The 18,418-nt window shown below is 57.7% G+C and overlaps 1 protein-coding gene across 1 annotated transcript in view; it reads left to right on the top strand.

Moving 5' to 3' along the window:
• Positions 1 to 994: 994 nt before the first annotated feature.
• EFNB1 (ephrin B1) overlaps positions 995 to 18,418 on the top strand; it is a 56,710-nt gene continuing 39,286 nt past the window's right edge. Inside the window, exon 1 of the mRNA XM_029997042.2 lies at positions 995 to 1,219. Coding sequence (XP_029852902.1) covers positions 1,104 to 1,219 — 116 coding nt within the window. The 5' untranslated portion in view covers positions 995 to 1,103. The remainder of the gene's footprint in view (positions 1,220 to 18,418) is intronic.

Here is an 18,418-nt window from a genome sequence, read left to right as displayed (position 1 = left end):
TCCAAAAAAGTTCCACGCCCCCTCCAAAACAACTTCAAAAGACTTCACAAAAACTCTGAAACCCCTCCAAAAAAACTTCAAAAAAACCTCCAAACCCCCTCCATAATCCCTCCAAAAATCTCCAGAACCTCCAAAGAAAAAGCCAAAAAAATCCCTGAAACATCCCAAGACCCTCCAAAAAACCTCCAAACCCCTCCATAACCCCTCCAAAAATCTCCAGAACCTCCAAAAAAAAGCCAAAAAAATCCCCGAAATGTCCAAAAGCCCTCCAAAAAACCTCCAACCCCCTCCAGAACCTCCAAAAAAAAAAAAGCCAAAAAAATCCCTGAAACATCCCAAGACCCTCCAAAAAGCCTCCAAACCCCTCCAGAACCCCTCCAAAAATCTCCAGAACCTCCGAAAAAAAAGCAAAAAAAAAAAAAAATATAATCCCCCAAACGTCCCCAAACCCTCCAAAAAAGTCCAAACCCCTCTCCAAACCCCTCCAAACCCTCCAAAACCAGTCCACAGAAGTGCCAAAAACCTTCCCCCCCCAAAATCTCCAAATCCTCAAAAAAACCCCCTCAGAGAACCTCCACGGAACTCCCCCAAATCTCCCCCAGAGGTGAATTTGCTCAGTCCTCGGCCGGAGCCATCCCCCCCCCGCAGCCCGAGCCGGGTCCGACCGGCCTCTCCTCACCGATCGCTCCCGGGCAGGGGCGGGGCCAGCGGCGCCCGCTAGGGGGCGCCGTTGGATCGCGGCTGGATGCCGGTCCCCGTTTGGGGGAGGCGGGAATAAATTTAAAAAAAAAAAAAAGAAAAGAAAAGGGGAAAAAAAAAAAAAAAAAGGAACGCCGCGCGGGCCCTTTAAGAAGAGAAAGTAGGCGTGTCCCCTCGCCGCAAGGCCCCCGCCCCCCCCCCCCCCGCGCCGCTCCGCGATTGGCCGCTTCGCTCAGGGCTGCCCGTTCCGTTGCCTGCGCGGAGGAGTAGAGGGATCGTCGCGGCGGGCGGTGCCGCTGTGCGGGAGGGGACGGCGGCGGCGGCGGCGGGACGGGAGACGGAGGAAGGCGGCGGGGAAGCGGTATGGGCGCCTGACGCCCGTCCCGTCCCGCCGCCGAGGGACGATGGCGCGGCCCCGCGGCGGGCGGTGGTTGCTGGGCGTCCTCCTCGCCCTGTGCCGTCTGGCCGCGCCGCTCGCCAAGAGCCTGGAACCGGTCTCCTGGAGCGCCGGTAACCCCAAGTACGTGAGGCGGGGGGGAGACCGGGGAGGGTGGTGGTGGGGGGGGGGGAGAGGAGAGGCAGTGTGTGTGCGAACCCGCCTGGCAACACCCCGCACCCCGGCGGGGGAAAAAAAAAAAAAAAAGGAAAAACTGAAAAAAATTAAAGATTAACCAAACCGGCAGGATTTTTAAGGGGAAAAAAAAAAAACCCTCCCCGGGAAGCGGAGAGGGCACCGCGAAGAGCGGCTGGAGGCTGCGGTCGACGGACGGAGAAGGAGCGACCCCCGGCTGGAGTACGGACCCCGCGCCGAGCCCCGGCTGCTGCGGGCTTTCACCTTCGGGCTTTTTTTTTTTTTTAAAAAATGTACTTTTAATTTTTTTTTCCTGATTTTTAACCATTCTTTCGGGTTTTAAAGATTTTCTTATCTTCAGATTTTTTTTTTTGACATTTTAAAATGCCTTTTTTTTTAAATTTTTATTTATTTTTTCTTCTCTTTTTCACCGGGATTTGGGGAGGCTCCGCCGAGCCCCGCCGCCCCCCGCCTGGCCGCCCGCCGGGGGGGCCGCCACCGGGCCGGATCGCCGCTCCCCTGTACCACGCCGGCGCTAGAGTTGGATTTACTATCGTTTTTTAATTTTTTTTTTTTCTGGGTTTTCTCTTTTCTTTTTTTCCCTTCTAAAAGCAGGCCACGGAGGAAGGCGGGGGGGGGGCGGAGGGCGCGGTGGGACCCCCCCGGTCCGGGTCCGAACAAAGCCGACGACGGGGCTGCGGCGCTCCTCCCCAGCCCGGCTCCGGCTACATATCCAGCTAAATTAGATATATGTATGTGTTGTATGGCTGCGTACGTGTCTCTGCCCCGGCTGAGGTGCAGGAACAATGAGAAGGGGCTTTTCCAGCGCGCCGGGATGAAGGGCGAGGAGGAGGAGGAGGAGTGGAAGGTGCTCGGCCGCGGTCGCTGCTGACCTGGGGATGTGGTGTCAGGATGGTTTTGGTAGCCCTCTTGCTGGGCTTTATCTTGTAGATCACACAGTGTTTGTTTATCTTAGCCCCTTCTCGGTTTAAAAAAAAAAAAAAATCCTGCTTTTAGCCTGATTTTTTTTTTTTCTTTCTTTCCCACCACATTTTTCAAAACAAAAAAAAAAAAAAAAGGAAAAAAAAAAAAAGAGTTTTTGAGGGTTGGAGAGAACCAAAACAATTTGGACAACCTTCCGTGCTTGGATGCTTCTATTCCAACCAAACATTTATTTCTTTTTTTGGGGTGGGAAAGCAACTTTGCGGGCACACGCGTGTGCACACACGCTCTCGAGCTCCAGCCCAGCGCGTTGGAAATGCTGGGACGAAGGCTCCGGCGGCTGCGGGGGCTCCCCATAAGTTAATTCTCCTGCTTGGCGTGTTTTTTCGGTCCTTCTTTTTGGAGATGTGTCCGTTGGCTGGGAGCAGAAAGAGCCGTTACCCTCGGGAATTGCTCCGTCGACGAAGGGGAGGCAAATGGGTTCCGGAAAATACCTTTTTCTTTGAGAAAAAAAAAAAAAAAGAGCAGCTGGAGGTAGAAATCGCTTCAGCTCAGTGGTGTCGGGGGACGCCATGTTGCCCCCGTCGCCCCAGTCCGCTTTCGTAGCGTTGGCTTTTATTAAATTGCCAAGGCCTGGGAAGTTGGGAGGCGGCGGTGGCGATGCGGTGGGCAGGCTGGAAGCCGGGGGGGTTGCACGCCGGTGGGTTTTCCACCATCCTCCCAGTCTGCCGGGGGGGGCTGCCTGCACCGGCCCCCGGCCCCGGGTGCGGTGGGCTTGGAGATGTCCCTTCCCGGGGGTAGCTCGGGGTGTTTTCTGGGTTCTCCCCCAGTTTGGAGCTCGGTGGTTGTCCGCTCTCGGCGCAGCTTTCTGGTGGCGTGCCGTCCCGCGTGGGGACTGCTCCCGTGGATCCCCGGCGTGGGGCAGCAGCCCGGGGGGCTCGGGGGCAACGCCGGTGCTTCCCCAGCCCCGGGACCCCACAGGGATGGGAGAAGGTGGGAAGTGCCCGAAATGTCACCGTTCCCACCCAGAAACGGCTCTGCCGGGGCGGGATGGGTGCTGGGGAGGGATCCCAGCGGCGGGGCAGGAGCCATGGTTGGATTTTGCTGTGGTGGGGGCTGCGGGTGCCCGGCCGTGCTCCCACTCGCGCCCCGTCAGCTTGACCCCACGCCCTCGTCTTTGGGGTCCATCTTTGGGGGTCCCTCACTTTCTTTTACGCCTTGATGCTCCCGCCTCCGATTTTTGCGGGTTGCATGGCGTTGGGCAGAGCCTCTTCGCGGCCGCTCCTGCCTGCAAACGTAGTTGAGCAAACCGGTCTGGGGAACCGCCTGCTGTAAGGAAGTCTGGTTCCAGTTTGAGGAGAAGCCGTGCTCTTTGTTAGACTGGGCTTACCCTCCTGGATAGACGCATTAAAACCCCCCACGCGCGCTCGCCACCGTACTTTGGGCTTTCAGGTGCCTTCCGCGGGCGATGCCGTGTCTGTGCCAGCCCTCCGCCCCGCTCCGCCAAGCTTTAACTCTTGTTTTTAGAGTAAAGAGAGCTAAAGCCTTTTAAAAATAACATCACTAAGTGGAATTTTCCAACAGATAGAAGGAGAAAGAGTCGCACGTTGGGCCGTCTGGCCTTGGTGGTGTCACTGTAAATAATGAAAATATTTTTCTGCCCTTTCCTCCCCTGGGCAGCTCGGGGCTGCGCTTACTAAGTGCGGGCTTGTAACTTCACCGGGGCGTCACCGGCAGGTTCCTGATCTCGTGGTGGTTATCAGAGGGACGCTGATAACGCATCTGATGGAAGGAACGATTTCCTAATCGAGTTAAGACTAGCTTAAGCTGCAGCACCGTATGCTGCGCTGGGGAAAGGTTTCCCCTGGGCTTCTAGGTGCGTGTCCAAAAGCCACCAGTGAAATCGTCACCGTCTTCCTAGTGTGAATAATTCTGTGTCTTTAAAGGGGAAAAAATAGGCCTAGAAATGCTTTCGGCTGGATAAAAGGTGATGATGGTCACAAACCTGTGCTTGGGACAAGCTCAGCCTAAATGAGATCCCCTCTGAGCGAGCTTTCCCCGGGATGTCTGCGGAGCCCCTTGGAAGGGGTCTTGGGGAGCCAATATGGTTTTAATTTTATTCCATCGTGTCCGAAGGGGGTTTCATGGGGGGGCCGGAGGGTGCTTTTGGGATTTAATCGGCCCTTTTGCTGCTCAGTCGGGGGCCTGGTGGGAGCGTGCTCTTGTTGGACAGCCGGGAATTGCAGGAGAAATTCTGGCTAAATCCTTTCTCAACTCCCTTGGCTGTAATTTTGGAGAAATATTGACCCTGGTGGGCTCCTGGGCCGACGGTTAAAAGGAAGCATTCCTAATAAAATATGGTTTGGAAAATTCATTTCAGGCTGGAATTCGCCTCTCCAGAAACTATTTTAATAAGGAGGTGGGGGAAATGGGACACATCATCCGCGCAGCTCTGAAGAACCGGTCCTTTCGGCTCTGCTTTTCTCTCTTTCCCCTATATAAAGTTTTACTCGGCTCTACTCGCTCACCAGCTCTGCAGAGCAGCCCAGCAACTTTCTAAAAACAAAATAAATACATTTATTTAAAAAAAAAAAAGAAAAAAAAGGAAGGAGGGGAAAAAAAACCCAGACAAAAGTCTAATCTTTTGCGGTATTTTTATTCTGTCTTTAATGACATTATGGTGTCCTATTGAATTTTGTAAGCCTTGAGTTTGAAGCCTGGCGTATCTTTGCCTTTTTTTTTAATGCCTTTTACGAGGGACAAAGTGCTTGCGGGAAGGCTGTTTCCGAGGGGAATGGCTGGCCTGGAGCTCTGCATCGGTGGGCTCACACTTGTCGGAGCAGATGTAATTTAATTACCGTACCAGTGGGCACATGAGGCGCTTTGCAGTATAAGGAGTTGGGAAATAGTGAAAACACGCTGCTTATTTTTAACTAAAAGCCGCGCTGGGCTCGCGGAGCCTTCAGAGACTCCCTTCTCCTGGGGAGCGCGCTGGGCTGGGAGGTGGGGGCTCCCCGGGGGATTGGGGGGCACGGATGGTCCTGTAAGGGATCCGATGGCCCCCCACACACCCCTCTGCCTCCCCGGGGCTTTGCTTGTTCTCCGAAGGCTGGTTTGGGTTAGGTGAGCCTGGACGGTCTGCATCCCAGTTGGAGTTTCCCTCTGGAATGGAGGAGCCCTTTCCAAGCGTGCCAGGAGGTCGCGGCTGGGAGGGTGCTGCGCGCTCCGGTGCTGGGGGGACCCTTTGCTGGGTGCCAGGCTGTTGAGCACCCTCCCAGCATGGAGGGCTCTCGCTCCCCGCCAAGGCAGAAAGCCCGGTGCCCGGCCGACGTTGCAGCGGCCAGGTTACCCTTCTTGCTGTGCCTGGGGGAAAGGAGCACCCAGGGCTTCTTGCGTGTTGTTTGGGAATGACTTCATTAACTTAAATTAAAAAAAAAAAAAAAAAAAAAAAAAAGCGCGAAGGCAGGGCTGCGGCTATTGCAGTAGCTGGGTAAATACCACTGGATTCTATAAAATGGATTTAACTGCTTCCTTTAAAAGAAAAAAAGAGCCGTGATGGGGTGGCTGATTGATTGTAAAAGGAGCCGTAGCTTTCTCCAGAGCAAAACAGCTGCCGCAGCTCCTCGGGGCCGCATGGCAGCGGGGACGGGACGGGGCTTTTGTGCCGTTTCTGACCGTGGAGGGCTGGGTGGGAGCTGGCGGGGGGCTGCTTCCCCCCACCGCCGCACCTGAGCGGCTTCGTCGCCTTTGGTTTGGAGCCGCTCCTTGGATGCTGGTCCCAAAGAGGCTGCGTGCGGCAGGGTGGGATGTGGCCTCGCACAGCCCGGTCCTGGCCGGGTGGGCAGGGGTCCCCCCTGAGCAGCTTTACTGGGCGGGCAGGGGTCCCCCCCGAGCCCTGCACGTGTTTGTACGGGTCATGGGGATTGCGAAGAGCCGCGATGCCCGTGCGGCCCCTTGCACGACACACGTCGGGAGGTGTTTGGGTTGTCCCCTGGAAACTGGGGGCTTAGCTGTAGGGGTGACCCCTTCTTTCCACGTAGGATTTTTTGGGTCCCGCCTGCCCCACAGCTTCCCAGTGGCATTCCGGTCCCTGCCCCGCTGGCAGGGCACCCCGTCATCAGCAGAGCGGTGGCAGTGCTGCTGGGAAGCCGGTCTACCCGAGGAGCACTGGGGTCCGGTGGGAAAACATCTTGTACCGATCAGTAGCACATGCTACTTGGAGTCTGGCAGCTGAAACAGGGTGGGGAGAAACAAAGCTGAAATCCATTCTGTGTCTAATTAATGATTGCTTGTATCGGGAGAGCAGGAGGAGGACTCTGGGCTCGGCGCTATCTTGGCGTCACATCTGGGCAGGAATGTGGCGGCGGTGCTGTGGGGCTTTTGTTGTGCTCGCCTCGAAAGAGCCGAAAGAGCCGGGGTCCTTTCTGCTGCTTTCTGACGCTTTTCTCCTTCCCGTCCCTGGCTCTGGGGCGGGTGGCACGGCAGAGAAACCTCCTCGGGCGAGCAGGAGGCGGGGGGTGGTGGTGGTGGTGGTGGATTGCCTGCTCGCGGAGAGGTTCGGTGCCCCTCCGTTCATCCCCGCCATCCTTCGGGGAGGTTTTTCTTGCCCCTCGTGTCTTGTCTCCGGTTGGAGCACCGGTGCTCTGCTCACGGCGGTGCTGGAGCCTCGGCATCCCGGCGCTCCCGGCTGGCTCCACCAGCCTGTCCAGGCTCGGTCCCAGATGAGTCGGACAAGCCAGGGCTAAACGTCCTGCCTGGTTAGGCTGGATTTGCGGACGGGGTGGGGTTTGCGCGGCTTCTTCGCTTTCGGGGAGCGGGGTTCTTCCTCTGGGGCTGGAGCCAAACCCCGCAGAGGCTGTGGGTGATGCCTGGAGGGGAGGGGGGGCTTGGGGGGCCTCCGGCACCCTCCAGCCAGAGGATGGGGGGACGGGTTTGGGGGGGTTACTCGTGGCATTTCAGCGAGCGGTGGCTTCTCCTCGGTGAGCTCTCCCCGCCGGCGCCCCCGGACGGGATCCGACCCGGCTCAGGTGCCGGCGTGGCAGTGCCGCCCCGGCCGAGCCGAGCAGCTGCGCTTCAAAAATGCCAGCTATTTATAACCCTGGCTCGGCTGCTCTGGAATAACCTTTCCCTACCCGCAGCCGGCCCTTCCCAGGTGGGCTGCTCCCCCTTTCCAAGGCCGTGGGACCGGGCTTTGCTAGCGGGGCTGCCGTGGGGGCTGCGCCGAGAGACAGAGCCGGTGGGGGGGGGGGGGGGGGCTTGTTAGCATCCAACCGTGAACCTCCCTCGGTGCTTTCCAAGGGCTCCGTCCCGCCGGGATGCTGCGCCTGCGTCCATGTGTGCCGCGTCTGCTGGCTCGGCCGTCGGCGGGGTTGGGCCGCGGTGAGAGGCTTCGTGTTAACGCGGTTTGACGTGGGTTGGCTCTTGCTGGGGGTGGGCTGCCCAGGGGACACTGCGGGAGCTCTCTGTCCCTGCTCCTTCAGGCCGGAGTTTTGGAAGTGCCTCCCTCGTGGTGGCCGGGTCCCCCTCCCCTGCAAAGGCCTGGGGTGGGTGCCGTCCTGGCTGGTTTTGGTGACTGGTGTCCCTCGCCGCTCCATGCGCGGTGATGGGACATGAGCGTCCCGTTTCCCGGCAATCCCTTTCCTTGCACGCGGCAGCGGCTGGTGGCTCCCTGGCTTGTGGCACGAGCCCAGCCTTGGGGACCGTCTGCCCCGCCTGGCTTTCGGCATCCGACGGCTTCCGAGTAGGTACTCCAGAAAAAACAAAATGCGTTTTCACGGCTTATCGGCCAGAAATACCCTTACACCATTAATATTGATCACGGAGCGTTTGCATGTTTTCCTTCTCATTAAGGCTGGGAAACGTCTGTGGTTGCACATGCATTAGTGGCAAGGCTGAGACTCGACACTGTCTTCTATATGCCACCGATTTTAACGTTTTAATGGGTTTCTGAAACGTGCGAGCGCAGTCTGGCGTGTGGGTTTGCACACAGGGATGGCAGCCTCGGGTCTGGCGGCAGTGCGGTGCGATGCTCGGGGATGCGGTGATGCTCGGGGATGTGATGGTGCTGGGCTCCGGCGTTCTTTGTCTGGGCTTGCTGTAGTATCGCAGCCGAACGCGAGGGGGAGGTCCGCGGCCCCCCCCCCCCGGGCTCCCACCGGCATTTCGGGGGGCAAATTGTTGATGTGCGTTGGAAAGGGGGAACGGGTGCAAAGGCGCTTCCCCCCTTAAAGCGGGGGGTGGCCGGTTTTTGCCCGGGCGGAGGGTCAGGGTGGGCTCCCCCCCCCCGTGCCGGCAGGGATGACGGCGTACCCTGCCTGCCGCCGGGCGGGCAGCATATGGAAAGGATCTGGGTGTAATATCCCGGGCTGCAGCGCGGCTTTGCTGAAGAGGCCACTTCAGCAGGGGACGCGGCGTGGTTAGTCCTCCCGGCTGACACATCCCAGGCCTTCCTTGGACTTGAAAGAGCTCGAATTCGCCTTTGAATCTGAGGATTTATAGCCCTTTTAGGCCTCTCCAATAAAAGCACGGCTCCCTCCTCAGACGGAGCCCACCGTCTCCCTCCTCCGGGCTCATTATCCCGGGGATTTGCGTTGCGCGCTCTCGCTCTGTTGTTGGCTACCGCCGCTTTCGTCAGATGTGCGGCCGAGGACTTCGGAGCGTAACAGCGGGGCTGGAGGAGCTGCAGGTCCCAGCCATGCTGCCAGGATGCGGCCCCCGCCATCATCTTGAGCGAAGGCGGCTCCGGACCGGGCAGCGTGCAGGGTGAGGACCCCTCATTTGATGGTGCTGGGGGTACGCCCGCATCTCCCCCCTGCGGTTGGGGCCCGTCGGCTCCCCGTGCCCCCGGGCGTTCCCGGTGATCCCCCTGCCATCCCTCGAGGGCGGCGAGCAAACCGGGATGCGCTCCCGTCCCTCTGGGCAAGCGCCGGGCGCGCGGCGTGCCCCCACCCCGTCTGCCTCGTCTCGGCACACGTGGGCACTTAAGCATCCTCAGCCCTACGGATCGTGTCTGCTTTCTGCAGGCACGACAAGCCCCTAACTGTTTAAAGAGAGGCTTAGGAAAGAGTCCAGAGAAACGACATAATAATTATTGTATTACAAATTGTTTCCTTTAATGGGCCCTGTCGGATCGCTCAGTCTGCTAAACACATTGTGCCCTCCCCCAGCCCCGCGCTGCTGCGGCCCCTTTCCACCGCTCCAGCCTCCCCTTCGCAAACCCAGCCCCGCTGGAAAATTCCTCCTGCCGAGGAGCCCGGCTGGTGGGGCGAGGGATGGGGGGGCTGCGTGGGGACCCACCCAGCCGCCCCCCCCCCCCCCCCCGAGGGGCTCCGTAAGGCGAGGGGAGGATGGAGCGGACCCGTCTTCGAGGAGGGGTCCTCTCCCTGCGGGGGGGTGGTGGTCCCTGCCCCTTCCCGTCCTCCGGAGCGTTGCGTTGCCCTGGACTTGTCGCATCCCAAGGGCTCTTTCGGGCCGGTGGCACCCCCGGCTGAGGCTCGGGGCTCGAGGGCACCTACTCACCGGTCAAAAACTTCTTGCCCTGCCCGCACCGGTGCCGCGGGCAGGGCGGGATGGGCAGAGCGAGGTTCCTGCCCTTCCCCGGCGTTGCGGTGCTTGCGTGGTGGTGGACGGCTCCCAGGCAGCTTTTTGGCAGCTCCCACCCCTGAGGGCTGCGGGGTGTAAGGAGAGGAGCCACTAGCGGCGGTGCGAATTTTTTCGTTGTCCCCAAAGAATAAACGTGTCGGAATTAAGCAGCAGGTTACGTTTCTTCGAGGCCGAGCAGCAAATATGTTTTAAATTTGGCAGCCGGCAGTGGAGAGCGGGTGGGAGAAATTTTCCAGGTATTGCGTTACACTTTCCCCTAAAAGGGCTCTGCTTTGGGGCTGGGGATTAAAGGGAGGAGAGGAGGGGGCGGCCGCGGGGACGGGGGCTGCGGACCCCCTCCCTCGCACGTGCTCGCAGCCCCGCGCGCTCCCGCTCGCTCCGGCACGTTCCCCAGGGCGCGGGGGCCGCGATGCTCGCCCCGGCTGACTCAGGCCCTGCCCGGGGCAGAGGTGCGCTGCAGGGGATGGCCGGGATTAATTTTTGGGCTTCCTCCCTCTGGGCGCGATGGGAAATTTCCACCTGGCTGTGGGCACCGCCCCGCTCCCCTGGCTTGCCGGGCTCTGCCTTGCCCTCCTCTCCTCCTCTGATGTCTTTAATAAATGCTTCATGCAAGAGCGAACCTGGGATCCACTCCCAGCATGGAACTGGGGCTCGGCCAATTAGTCAATTATTTTAGAAGAAGAAATTAAAAAAAAAAAAAAAAATTTTTTTTTTTTTTTTTTTAGGGGAAGGTCTGGCCAATGTGTCAGCCGGCAGCCTTTCTCCCGTGGGAAGCGCTGGGGTGGGGGCGAGCTGGGGGGGGCTTTGCACAGCCCCTGCAGTCACTGAACTCAGGCATGTCCCCCCCTCCCCGTGTTGGCGGGATGGGGTGCTGCTCCTTGTACCAAGCAAGAGATGGGGTCTTGGCAGCTGCCTGCACTCTGGCTCGCTGCCCGTGTCCCCTGCACTCGGCTGTCCCCCCCCCCAGCATGTCCCTTGTCCCTGGGCAGCCAGGCGGGTGGTCCATGAGCATCCCCTCCAGAGCTGGCACTGGTGCATCCCATTGTTCCCAGCTTCCTTCGCAGCGGGAGGAGGAGGAGAAGATGTTTCCCCAGGAGGTGGGGAAGGGCTGTCCCAGCCCCGTTGGGGGGTGCAGAGCCCCCTTCCCTCTCGCCGGGCAGAGCGGCCGTGCCCCGTGGTCCCCACCGTTCGAGGGGGCCGGGGAGTGGGGGGGACCCGGCTGGGCTGGGGTTTCAGGAAGGCGCTCGGAGGTGCGAAGGGCTGGAGGCGGCTGGAATTTCCCCTTCAGCTGTGTTTGGTTTTAAATTTGTATTATTCTTCTTTCGTGTAAATTCCGTGAGGACACGGCCTGGTTGCGCGCCCCTGCCTGCGCATCCCTGCCGGCGTGTGCTCTCCAGTGGTGTGCCTCCCTCCCCTGCACCCCCGTTAGCGGTGCCTCAGCTGTAGCTAATTGCTGAAATAATTGGGGCAGCAACAGCCTGGCAGGGCAGCGGTGCTGGGCCGGGGTCAGCGGAGGGAGAGGAGAGGAGGGTCCGTCATATGGCTGTGCCTCCCGGCCCCCCCCCCAGCCCTCTCCCACCGCTCCGTCCTGCACCGGCACGGCTTTGTGCCTGTTGCTGGTGTTGCTGCACTAGGATAACTTTTTCCTATTTCTGTTTTTTTCTTTTTTTTTTTTTTCCCCATGCCTGAGCTACAGAAAAACTCGTCGTTGGGGATAGGGGATGGAGGAGAGCCGGCTGGCGGGATGCTGGAGGCTGGCGGGATGCTGGAGGCTGTCGGCTCGGTGTTCCCTCCCCACGAGCGATGGGTGCTGGGGCTCGGGGGGTGGCTCTGCAGGGACGGCACGGAATGGTGCACAGGCCAGTCTGCCGGCTTCGTGTCTCGGGCTTTCTTTGCAGAATTAAACTTTGTTCCCAAAAAGGCGGGGAGAGGATGGCACCCTGGGGTAATGGTGGGGAGCAGCCAGTGCCCTTCCAGGGACTGCCTCCATCCCACGTGGCCGGGGTGGGGGGAGTCCCATACAAACCCCTTCCCAGGAGCGGCTCCCGATCCCCAGGAGGTTTAACACTTGATGATGCTTTTGATCTCTGCCTTGACTTGGTTAGCGATGGGCGCTGCTTCCCTAATTACCCCCTTCATGTGGGGCTGCGATGGTTGTTTGTGCTTACCCGGTCTCTCTCTCTCTCTCAAGAAAAAAAAAAAAAAAATACCCTGGAAGGGTGTGTGCGGGGTGGGGGAGCGCAGCGTGCTTTCCCATACCACGCAGGAATCCTACAGTGCTCTTCATATAGCCCTGGGTGCTCCCACCCACGGCAGGCAGTTTCATGCTCCTTGGCTGGTTTCATAACATCCAGGAGAGGCACGAAAGTCTTCCAAAACCACCTCCCTTTGCTGTGCGTGGAGCCCGTGGGCTTGGGAAGGCGGGTGGGGGGTTGCCCCCCTTTAAGGGTGCCAACCAGTCAGCGGGGCTGGGGGTTTGCCGGTCATGCCGCCCGGCTGGGAGAGCGCCGGTGCCTGCCTAGCATCCCTTCTCGGCTGGATTTTGCTCCTTTCGGGGTGCAGGCTGCACGTCGTGCCTGGACGCGTTGTGGGACGGTGGCGGTGGCAGGGAGAGCGCAGGGACTCCTGCTGCTGCCCCCAGCCAGGGGTGGGCGAGAGCTGCGGGGTCCTCCTGGCTCCTGCTTTCCCAGGCACGGCCCTTTCCTTCTCCTTTTGCCTCTTCGAGCATGGAGGCGCGTGGGTTGAGGATGGAGATGCGTGGTTTGAAGATGGAGGCACACGGACCATCTTGCAGTGCTCCCAGGAGTTCCTCCCTGCCTGTAAAGCAGTGCTGGAGGTTTGAGGGACATCAGACTTGCAAGTAAAGCATTAACGTGCTGCAGCTTCATACCAGTGCACAGACGGAGCAGAGAAATTTTTGTATTTCTTACCCGAGAGGGCTTTCTCCTTAAGGTACCTACGGGTGCCTGTCCCTGGTGTGCCCGGTTCACCCCGCGTGCCCGAGATCTGGCAGGAGGGACCTTGCCCGTCTACCCTGCACCCTCCGATGGGAAAGCCTCCGCTGCCTACTTCTTGTCGGGGAGCGGGGCGAGAATCCTAGTTTATTAAAGAGATTTGTTGATAGTACGAATGGTTTCCTTACACAAGGACGGGGAGCGGGTGACAGATACAAGAGCGGTGGGATAATTGCTTCCAGATGCTGCCTCCCCTCATCGCCGGAGCTGTGTGTGTTCCAGCACCCTGCCAGCTCCAGCGAGCAAAACCAGGGAGTCAGCCCAAAAAACGGGGCTGACCCGAGCGGTTTCAAACAGCTCAGACTGCGATGGCTCTCGATTTCACCGCATCTTCTGGCAGCCGGAGCGGTCCTGTGTGGATGTGGGAGCAGGCCGGCTCGCGAGCTGCGGCTCTTGGGGTTCTGCGAGCCCCCGAGCTGGGGCTTTATGAGGAACGCTGAGTGCTGCCGGCCTGGGGATGCAATCCGGAATTGGCAGCGCCGGCCGCGTTGTGCGCGGCGGGCGGCTCTCCCGGATCCGTGCCGGAGGAGGCTGCCTCCGCTGCGCCCGGCTTCCCCGCGGCTCGGGATGCTTTTGCTGTAAACACCGCGTTTTTTGGCATCCGGGCTTTCTTGCAGGGAGCATCGTTGCTAGCAATAGATTAATGATTATTTATTGGTTCTTAATGCCAAGTAATGTAAACATCTGGCTAACGCAGCGCACATGTTGCTCACGCAATGAGACATCTCCGAGTGTTTGGCGTTGGGTTTACGCGCTTTATGAATTAGAAGGCGGCAAATGGTGGGTTGTTTTGATAAACTCCCCTGAAGGTAGAGATTCTTGAAGGGCTTCGCTGCTGACCTTCTTGTTAATTACTGCTCTGCAGCGCCGGGAGGACCAGCTGAAAGGGAGTAATGAAGCGTTGTCATCCGGCGCGCTCAGCCCGGCCAGGGCCCCGTGAGGAAAACGCCTCCTCCCTTTTGCACCAGGGATGTGTGCCTCTCTCTGCATATTTATCGAGCTGGTTCCCCATGCCTGGTAGATCGGAGCCTCAGCTCATAAGACCGATTTTAAGGTTACGGTTCTGACCTTGGTTTACACCGGTAATGGGTGTCGATGCAGGATTTTTGCCAAGGTAACTGCTATAGAGGTAAATCTAGCTGATGGTAAAGGTGCTGGCCAAGAAAAGGGAGCAAAATGGCTTGCTGGCGTGTTGCTTGCTGATGGACATGGGCTTTACTTCCCTGCAATTTCCCCTGCTTTTAGCCCCAGACAAAGCTTGGTGGGAAGGAGAAAGGAAAATGTGAACGGAGGAAAACTTACTACTCCTGTGATTCCTGTAGTGCTTCTGAAGGTGAGAGTTGAGTCACTTTGCTTGGTACTAGCTCAGCAATTCCACCTCGTCCCCGGAGAGTGTCTGAAGTCACGCAGGGAGAAATAATGCTTGGGGTTAAAAATAGACGCTGACAATAGGAAGGGCGGACTGGAAAAGCTCCATGTCAGGGGAGGTGGACGGAGCCCAGTGAAAGGCATCAGGATTACGCTGCACTGCTAGAGCTGGGCTTTAATGGGTTAGACCGAAATTAAACCTCATTTGCGCTTGTCATAACCTGGAGCGGATTTCACTCTTGGGCTTGGATGTCAATCAGTCAACCTGGAGAAAGTGCCTCTGTTTTTAAGGGTCTTGCAAAAGTTTGTTAGTGAGGATGCGGTGCTGTCTGGGCCAGGGCTGGGAGAAGGCGGCAGCTCATTAAATCCTAATTGTTTGAGGAGGGCAGGTGGGGCACGGCTTTGGCAGAGGAGAGCCTGGCATGGGATGGAAATGTTCCAGCTCCTCTGGGATTTTTTAGGACTGATTTGGAGAGGGAGGGACTTAAACTCGATCTGCCAGCTGGGATGCGCAGTCGTGCTGCGCCCAAAGCGCTTTTGTCGGGCTTGTCCCAGTGCCACCAGTAGCCACCTTGCTGGGAGCGGGGCGTGCAGGGTGCCGGGGATGGCGGTGGTGCCGAGGGGAGGGTGCTGAGCAGTGCAGGACTGCAAATTCTGCAACCCTTGCCCGAGGCTTTTGTTAAAGCTCATTAAAACCATCTGTGGTTACCGGAGCCTGACCAGAAAGCTGGGGCGGCAGCGGAGGCTGGGGCAGCCCGAGTCCCCGTCCCCTGTCCCCACGTTGGGGACATGGCCAGCGCCGTCCCCCCCGGGGCAGCCGCCAAGCAGCGGGTGGGAGGAGAGGGGGGGTCACAGCTCCCGCTGGAGCAGGACCAGGAGCGATTCCGGCTTCTCCCTTAGTTTAAAGGTTTTTTCATTCTCTCCTGTTTCTTTCACTCTGGCAGCCCGTTCGGCCCTCTCCACCGCGCGAGATGCTGCGAGCACAATAGGGCTGCGAGGTGGGGCGGGAGGGTGGAAGGAGATGAAAGGGGAAAAGTAAAATTGAAGCATGTCTGGAAGGGCATTTTGATGTAAATGGGACTTTTTGATAGACTTTGAGAGACACCGGCAGAAAGGGCACCGGCCCCCTTCGGCGTGCTGAGCTCCGGGCTCGGCTCTTTCATTTGCTCGGGGAAAGGGCATTTTTTTTCATCTGTGTTGGGTGCACCCACAGTTCATACTGGTCCTCCCGATCCTCATAACCACCCGTGTCCTGGCATGGGGCAACCCCACGGGCACATCATCACGAAATCTGATGAACTGGAGAGTCCTGTTCAAAATGGGAAAGTAGTGGCTGAGTCTTGGGAAAGGGAGGTGGCTTCTTGCAACCCAAGCAGGCAATCCATGGGTGGCCGGGAGGGCACGGCTCCATCCCACCTTCCTCCCCCCGGCAGCTCCCGCAAAACTTTCCCTTCCCCGGGGAGGGCGCGCGTTTGATCCGCTCTCGTCCTTTTGATCCCAGCCCTCGTCCTTGGCACCGTCTCGGCAGCTCTCCTGTGTTCGTGGAGATGTGGCCTCGCCGTGAGTCATCCTCCTTCCTTTCTGCTGCTTTTTTATTTTTCCCTTTTCCTTCTCCTAAGAGAGCACTTATTAAAAGGAAGCAGCATATTCATCCAGGAAACAAGAGCACAATAAACGCACGGCATTTATAGTTTGAAAGGCGTCTCCGTCGTGGTTGTCGCTGCTGCTTTGACAAGCTGGGGGCGAGAGGCAGCTGCCGGCGGTGGGGGGCCGGGGATGCTCCCCGTACGCATCGGACTTGGGGTCCCTGGTCCTGCCCGGCAGCGGGGAGCCCTCGGGGGGGGGGGGGGGGGGTCACCGGTCTCCTGTCGCCTTCCCACGTGCTCGTGTGCTTCTGCTTGGCAGCTACTGACCCTGCCAAGGCGAGAGGAGAAGAAATGAGGACAGAGCTGCTCCCCGGAGAGAAGTCTGACAGGTCGGGGGGCTGGGAGGGGAGAAGTTGGAAGGTCGGTCGGAGCTGGCGTCCGCGTCCCCGTGCCGTCGCAGGCGATGGGTAGCCCAGGAGGAGACCTGTCACTTCTCATCTCCGTGTTGTCGGCTGAGCCCCTGGCTGGGCCCGTGTCCTCCCTGCACCTCCCCGCTGCCATGTTCGTCTTCTTTGAGTTGTTGTCTTGCGCACCGAGCTGTTGGCAGTCTGAAAATTTACTGCCGGTATTAAAACCATCAAAAAAACCGAACTGTTAGTCGGTAAAAATGGCAAGGCATTTGCAGGGAAACTTGTTTCTTCCTCTGACAAACTTCTGAGCCAGTTCTTTAATCTCTAATCTAGGTTTATGGTCATCTTTATTGAAATGCTGGGCTCTGCGAAGAGTTGACATGTATGACCATCATAAACCAGGAGTTATGGGAGCCCAGAATTGCCTTGATGGTCCAAGTGTCTGCAGGAAGCATTTTTAAAATCCGTAATCAGGATTTATTGGCCATTGTGGCTGAAACTGTCAGTAGAAAATAAAATAATCAGCCCGGGACTTTTTTTTTTTTCCTCTTTGGCATTTGACTCCTTCCACATATTCTTAAATCATTTTGTGTCTTGCCTACATGCTTAATGCCTTTCTGACTGGGGGGCTGGGGGTGAGAGGAGGGGGATGCAGCCCTGGTCGGTGCTGGGCACCCCAGGTCCCATCCCTGGCCGGGAACAGGCTCCCCGTGCCCTCCGGTCCCCGCACGCCCTCCTGCCTTCCCCGTCCTCCCCATCCTGGGCAGGCTGAACATCTTCTGGTCGGTGTACCACGGCGCGCGGCGTTCGTGGGCACGTCCGTGGCAGTACCGCTGCCGTGGAGGATGTGGACACGGGGGACGTGGAGCAATACGCCTGCCCGGAGGAGTCTCAGCTGGTTTCTCGCCTGGGGTAGCTGGGTCCTACAAACGTTATGTGCTTTTTGGGTTTATTTCGCTGTTGTTAAAGATGTACGTAATGGGAAACATAAGTTGTGGAAGGGCATCCTCCTTGGGTCGGTCGGGGAAGGGAGCAAAGCGGCTCCTTGTGTCCTTTGCTGGCCCGGCGATGGGTATGGAGGCTGTCCTCCTCCTCCTCCTTACTGCTTCGGGGAAATGGAGACTGCCAGGGCCTTTACCACTCAAACTATCAATTTCCGTCGAGTTACCACGGTACTGAGACCAGTGCACAAGGCCAACAGCACATTTTTCTAGGAGACAACTAATCTATGCCAGCGCGGCAGAGGAGCCTGCGCTGCTCCCCGGGTGGCACGGGCGATGCTGAGCTGTCCTCCCTCTGCTACGGCTGCGTTAGCAGCCCCGGCGGGACCGCAGCCCCGCTCGGTGTTAAAGCAGCCCTCAGTGCCCCATAGCTTCTCCTTGCGAAGAACCTTGGTGTTAAATCTCCTGTTTTCGGATAAGCTAAACCGACCCGACCCAACTTTTTTTTTTTTTTTTTTTTTTTTTTTTTTTGCCACTTTTTTCCCAGTCTTTGACTCGCTTCTGTGCTTTGCAGTTGTTCCCCGTCCGTGTCCGATGGGGGCTGTCCAGGCTATGGATGGGCGGTATTGCTCATCTAGGCTATGGATGCACAGTATCGCTCTCACTGCTGCCTGGCGTTTCCCTGCTCGTGGGTGCAGGACGCATCCCACGGTCCCCGCATCCAGAGCCAAAACTCTGACCCAGCCCTGAGCATCTTATTGGGCCTTCCCCATTATCTGCAGTTGCCAATTTGCTCTCCACTAACCTGCGACCACAAGCAACACCTGACGGTGCTGGGTCCTGAGTTAGCCTAAAGTAGTCTGCTCAGGTTGATAAATATCTCTGTTTCCATTTTGTTTAACAAATATCTTCTTTAATGGCAAGGGTTTTTGTTAAGCTTTCTCGTATTATCATCATGCTTAATCATGCAGGGTGACTTCTAAAAGTACTTTTTTTAAATGCCAGTTTTTATCCAGGTTTTAAAATTGAAATTCATTTTTTATCCAGAGGCAGGATATAAATGACTCTACTAAAATTAGATTAATCCTAATAAGAATGTCAGTTATCATTTCTGAATACATTAAATTTTTTTTTGAAATTTTACATGCCTCTTTAGCTATAATTGCTAGTGTAATTTCTTACATAGACATGGTGTGTCCTCACGGTTGACAGAAATACTTAATGCAATGTCGACACTGCAGTAAGTTACAAATTAGTGCGTCGCAGTCACTGCAAACATTTTGAA

The sequence above is a fragment of the Aquila chrysaetos genome, chromosome 21 (genome assembly GCF_900496995.4).
Source record: "Aquila chrysaetos chrysaetos chromosome 21, bAquChr1.4, whole genome shotgun sequence".
NCBI classification, from domain to species: Eukaryota; Metazoa; Chordata; class Aves; order Accipitriformes; family Accipitridae; genus Aquila; species Aquila chrysaetos.
Note: the sequence above shows the minus strand (reverse complement) of the source record. Positions and strands in the feature narration are given on the sequence as shown.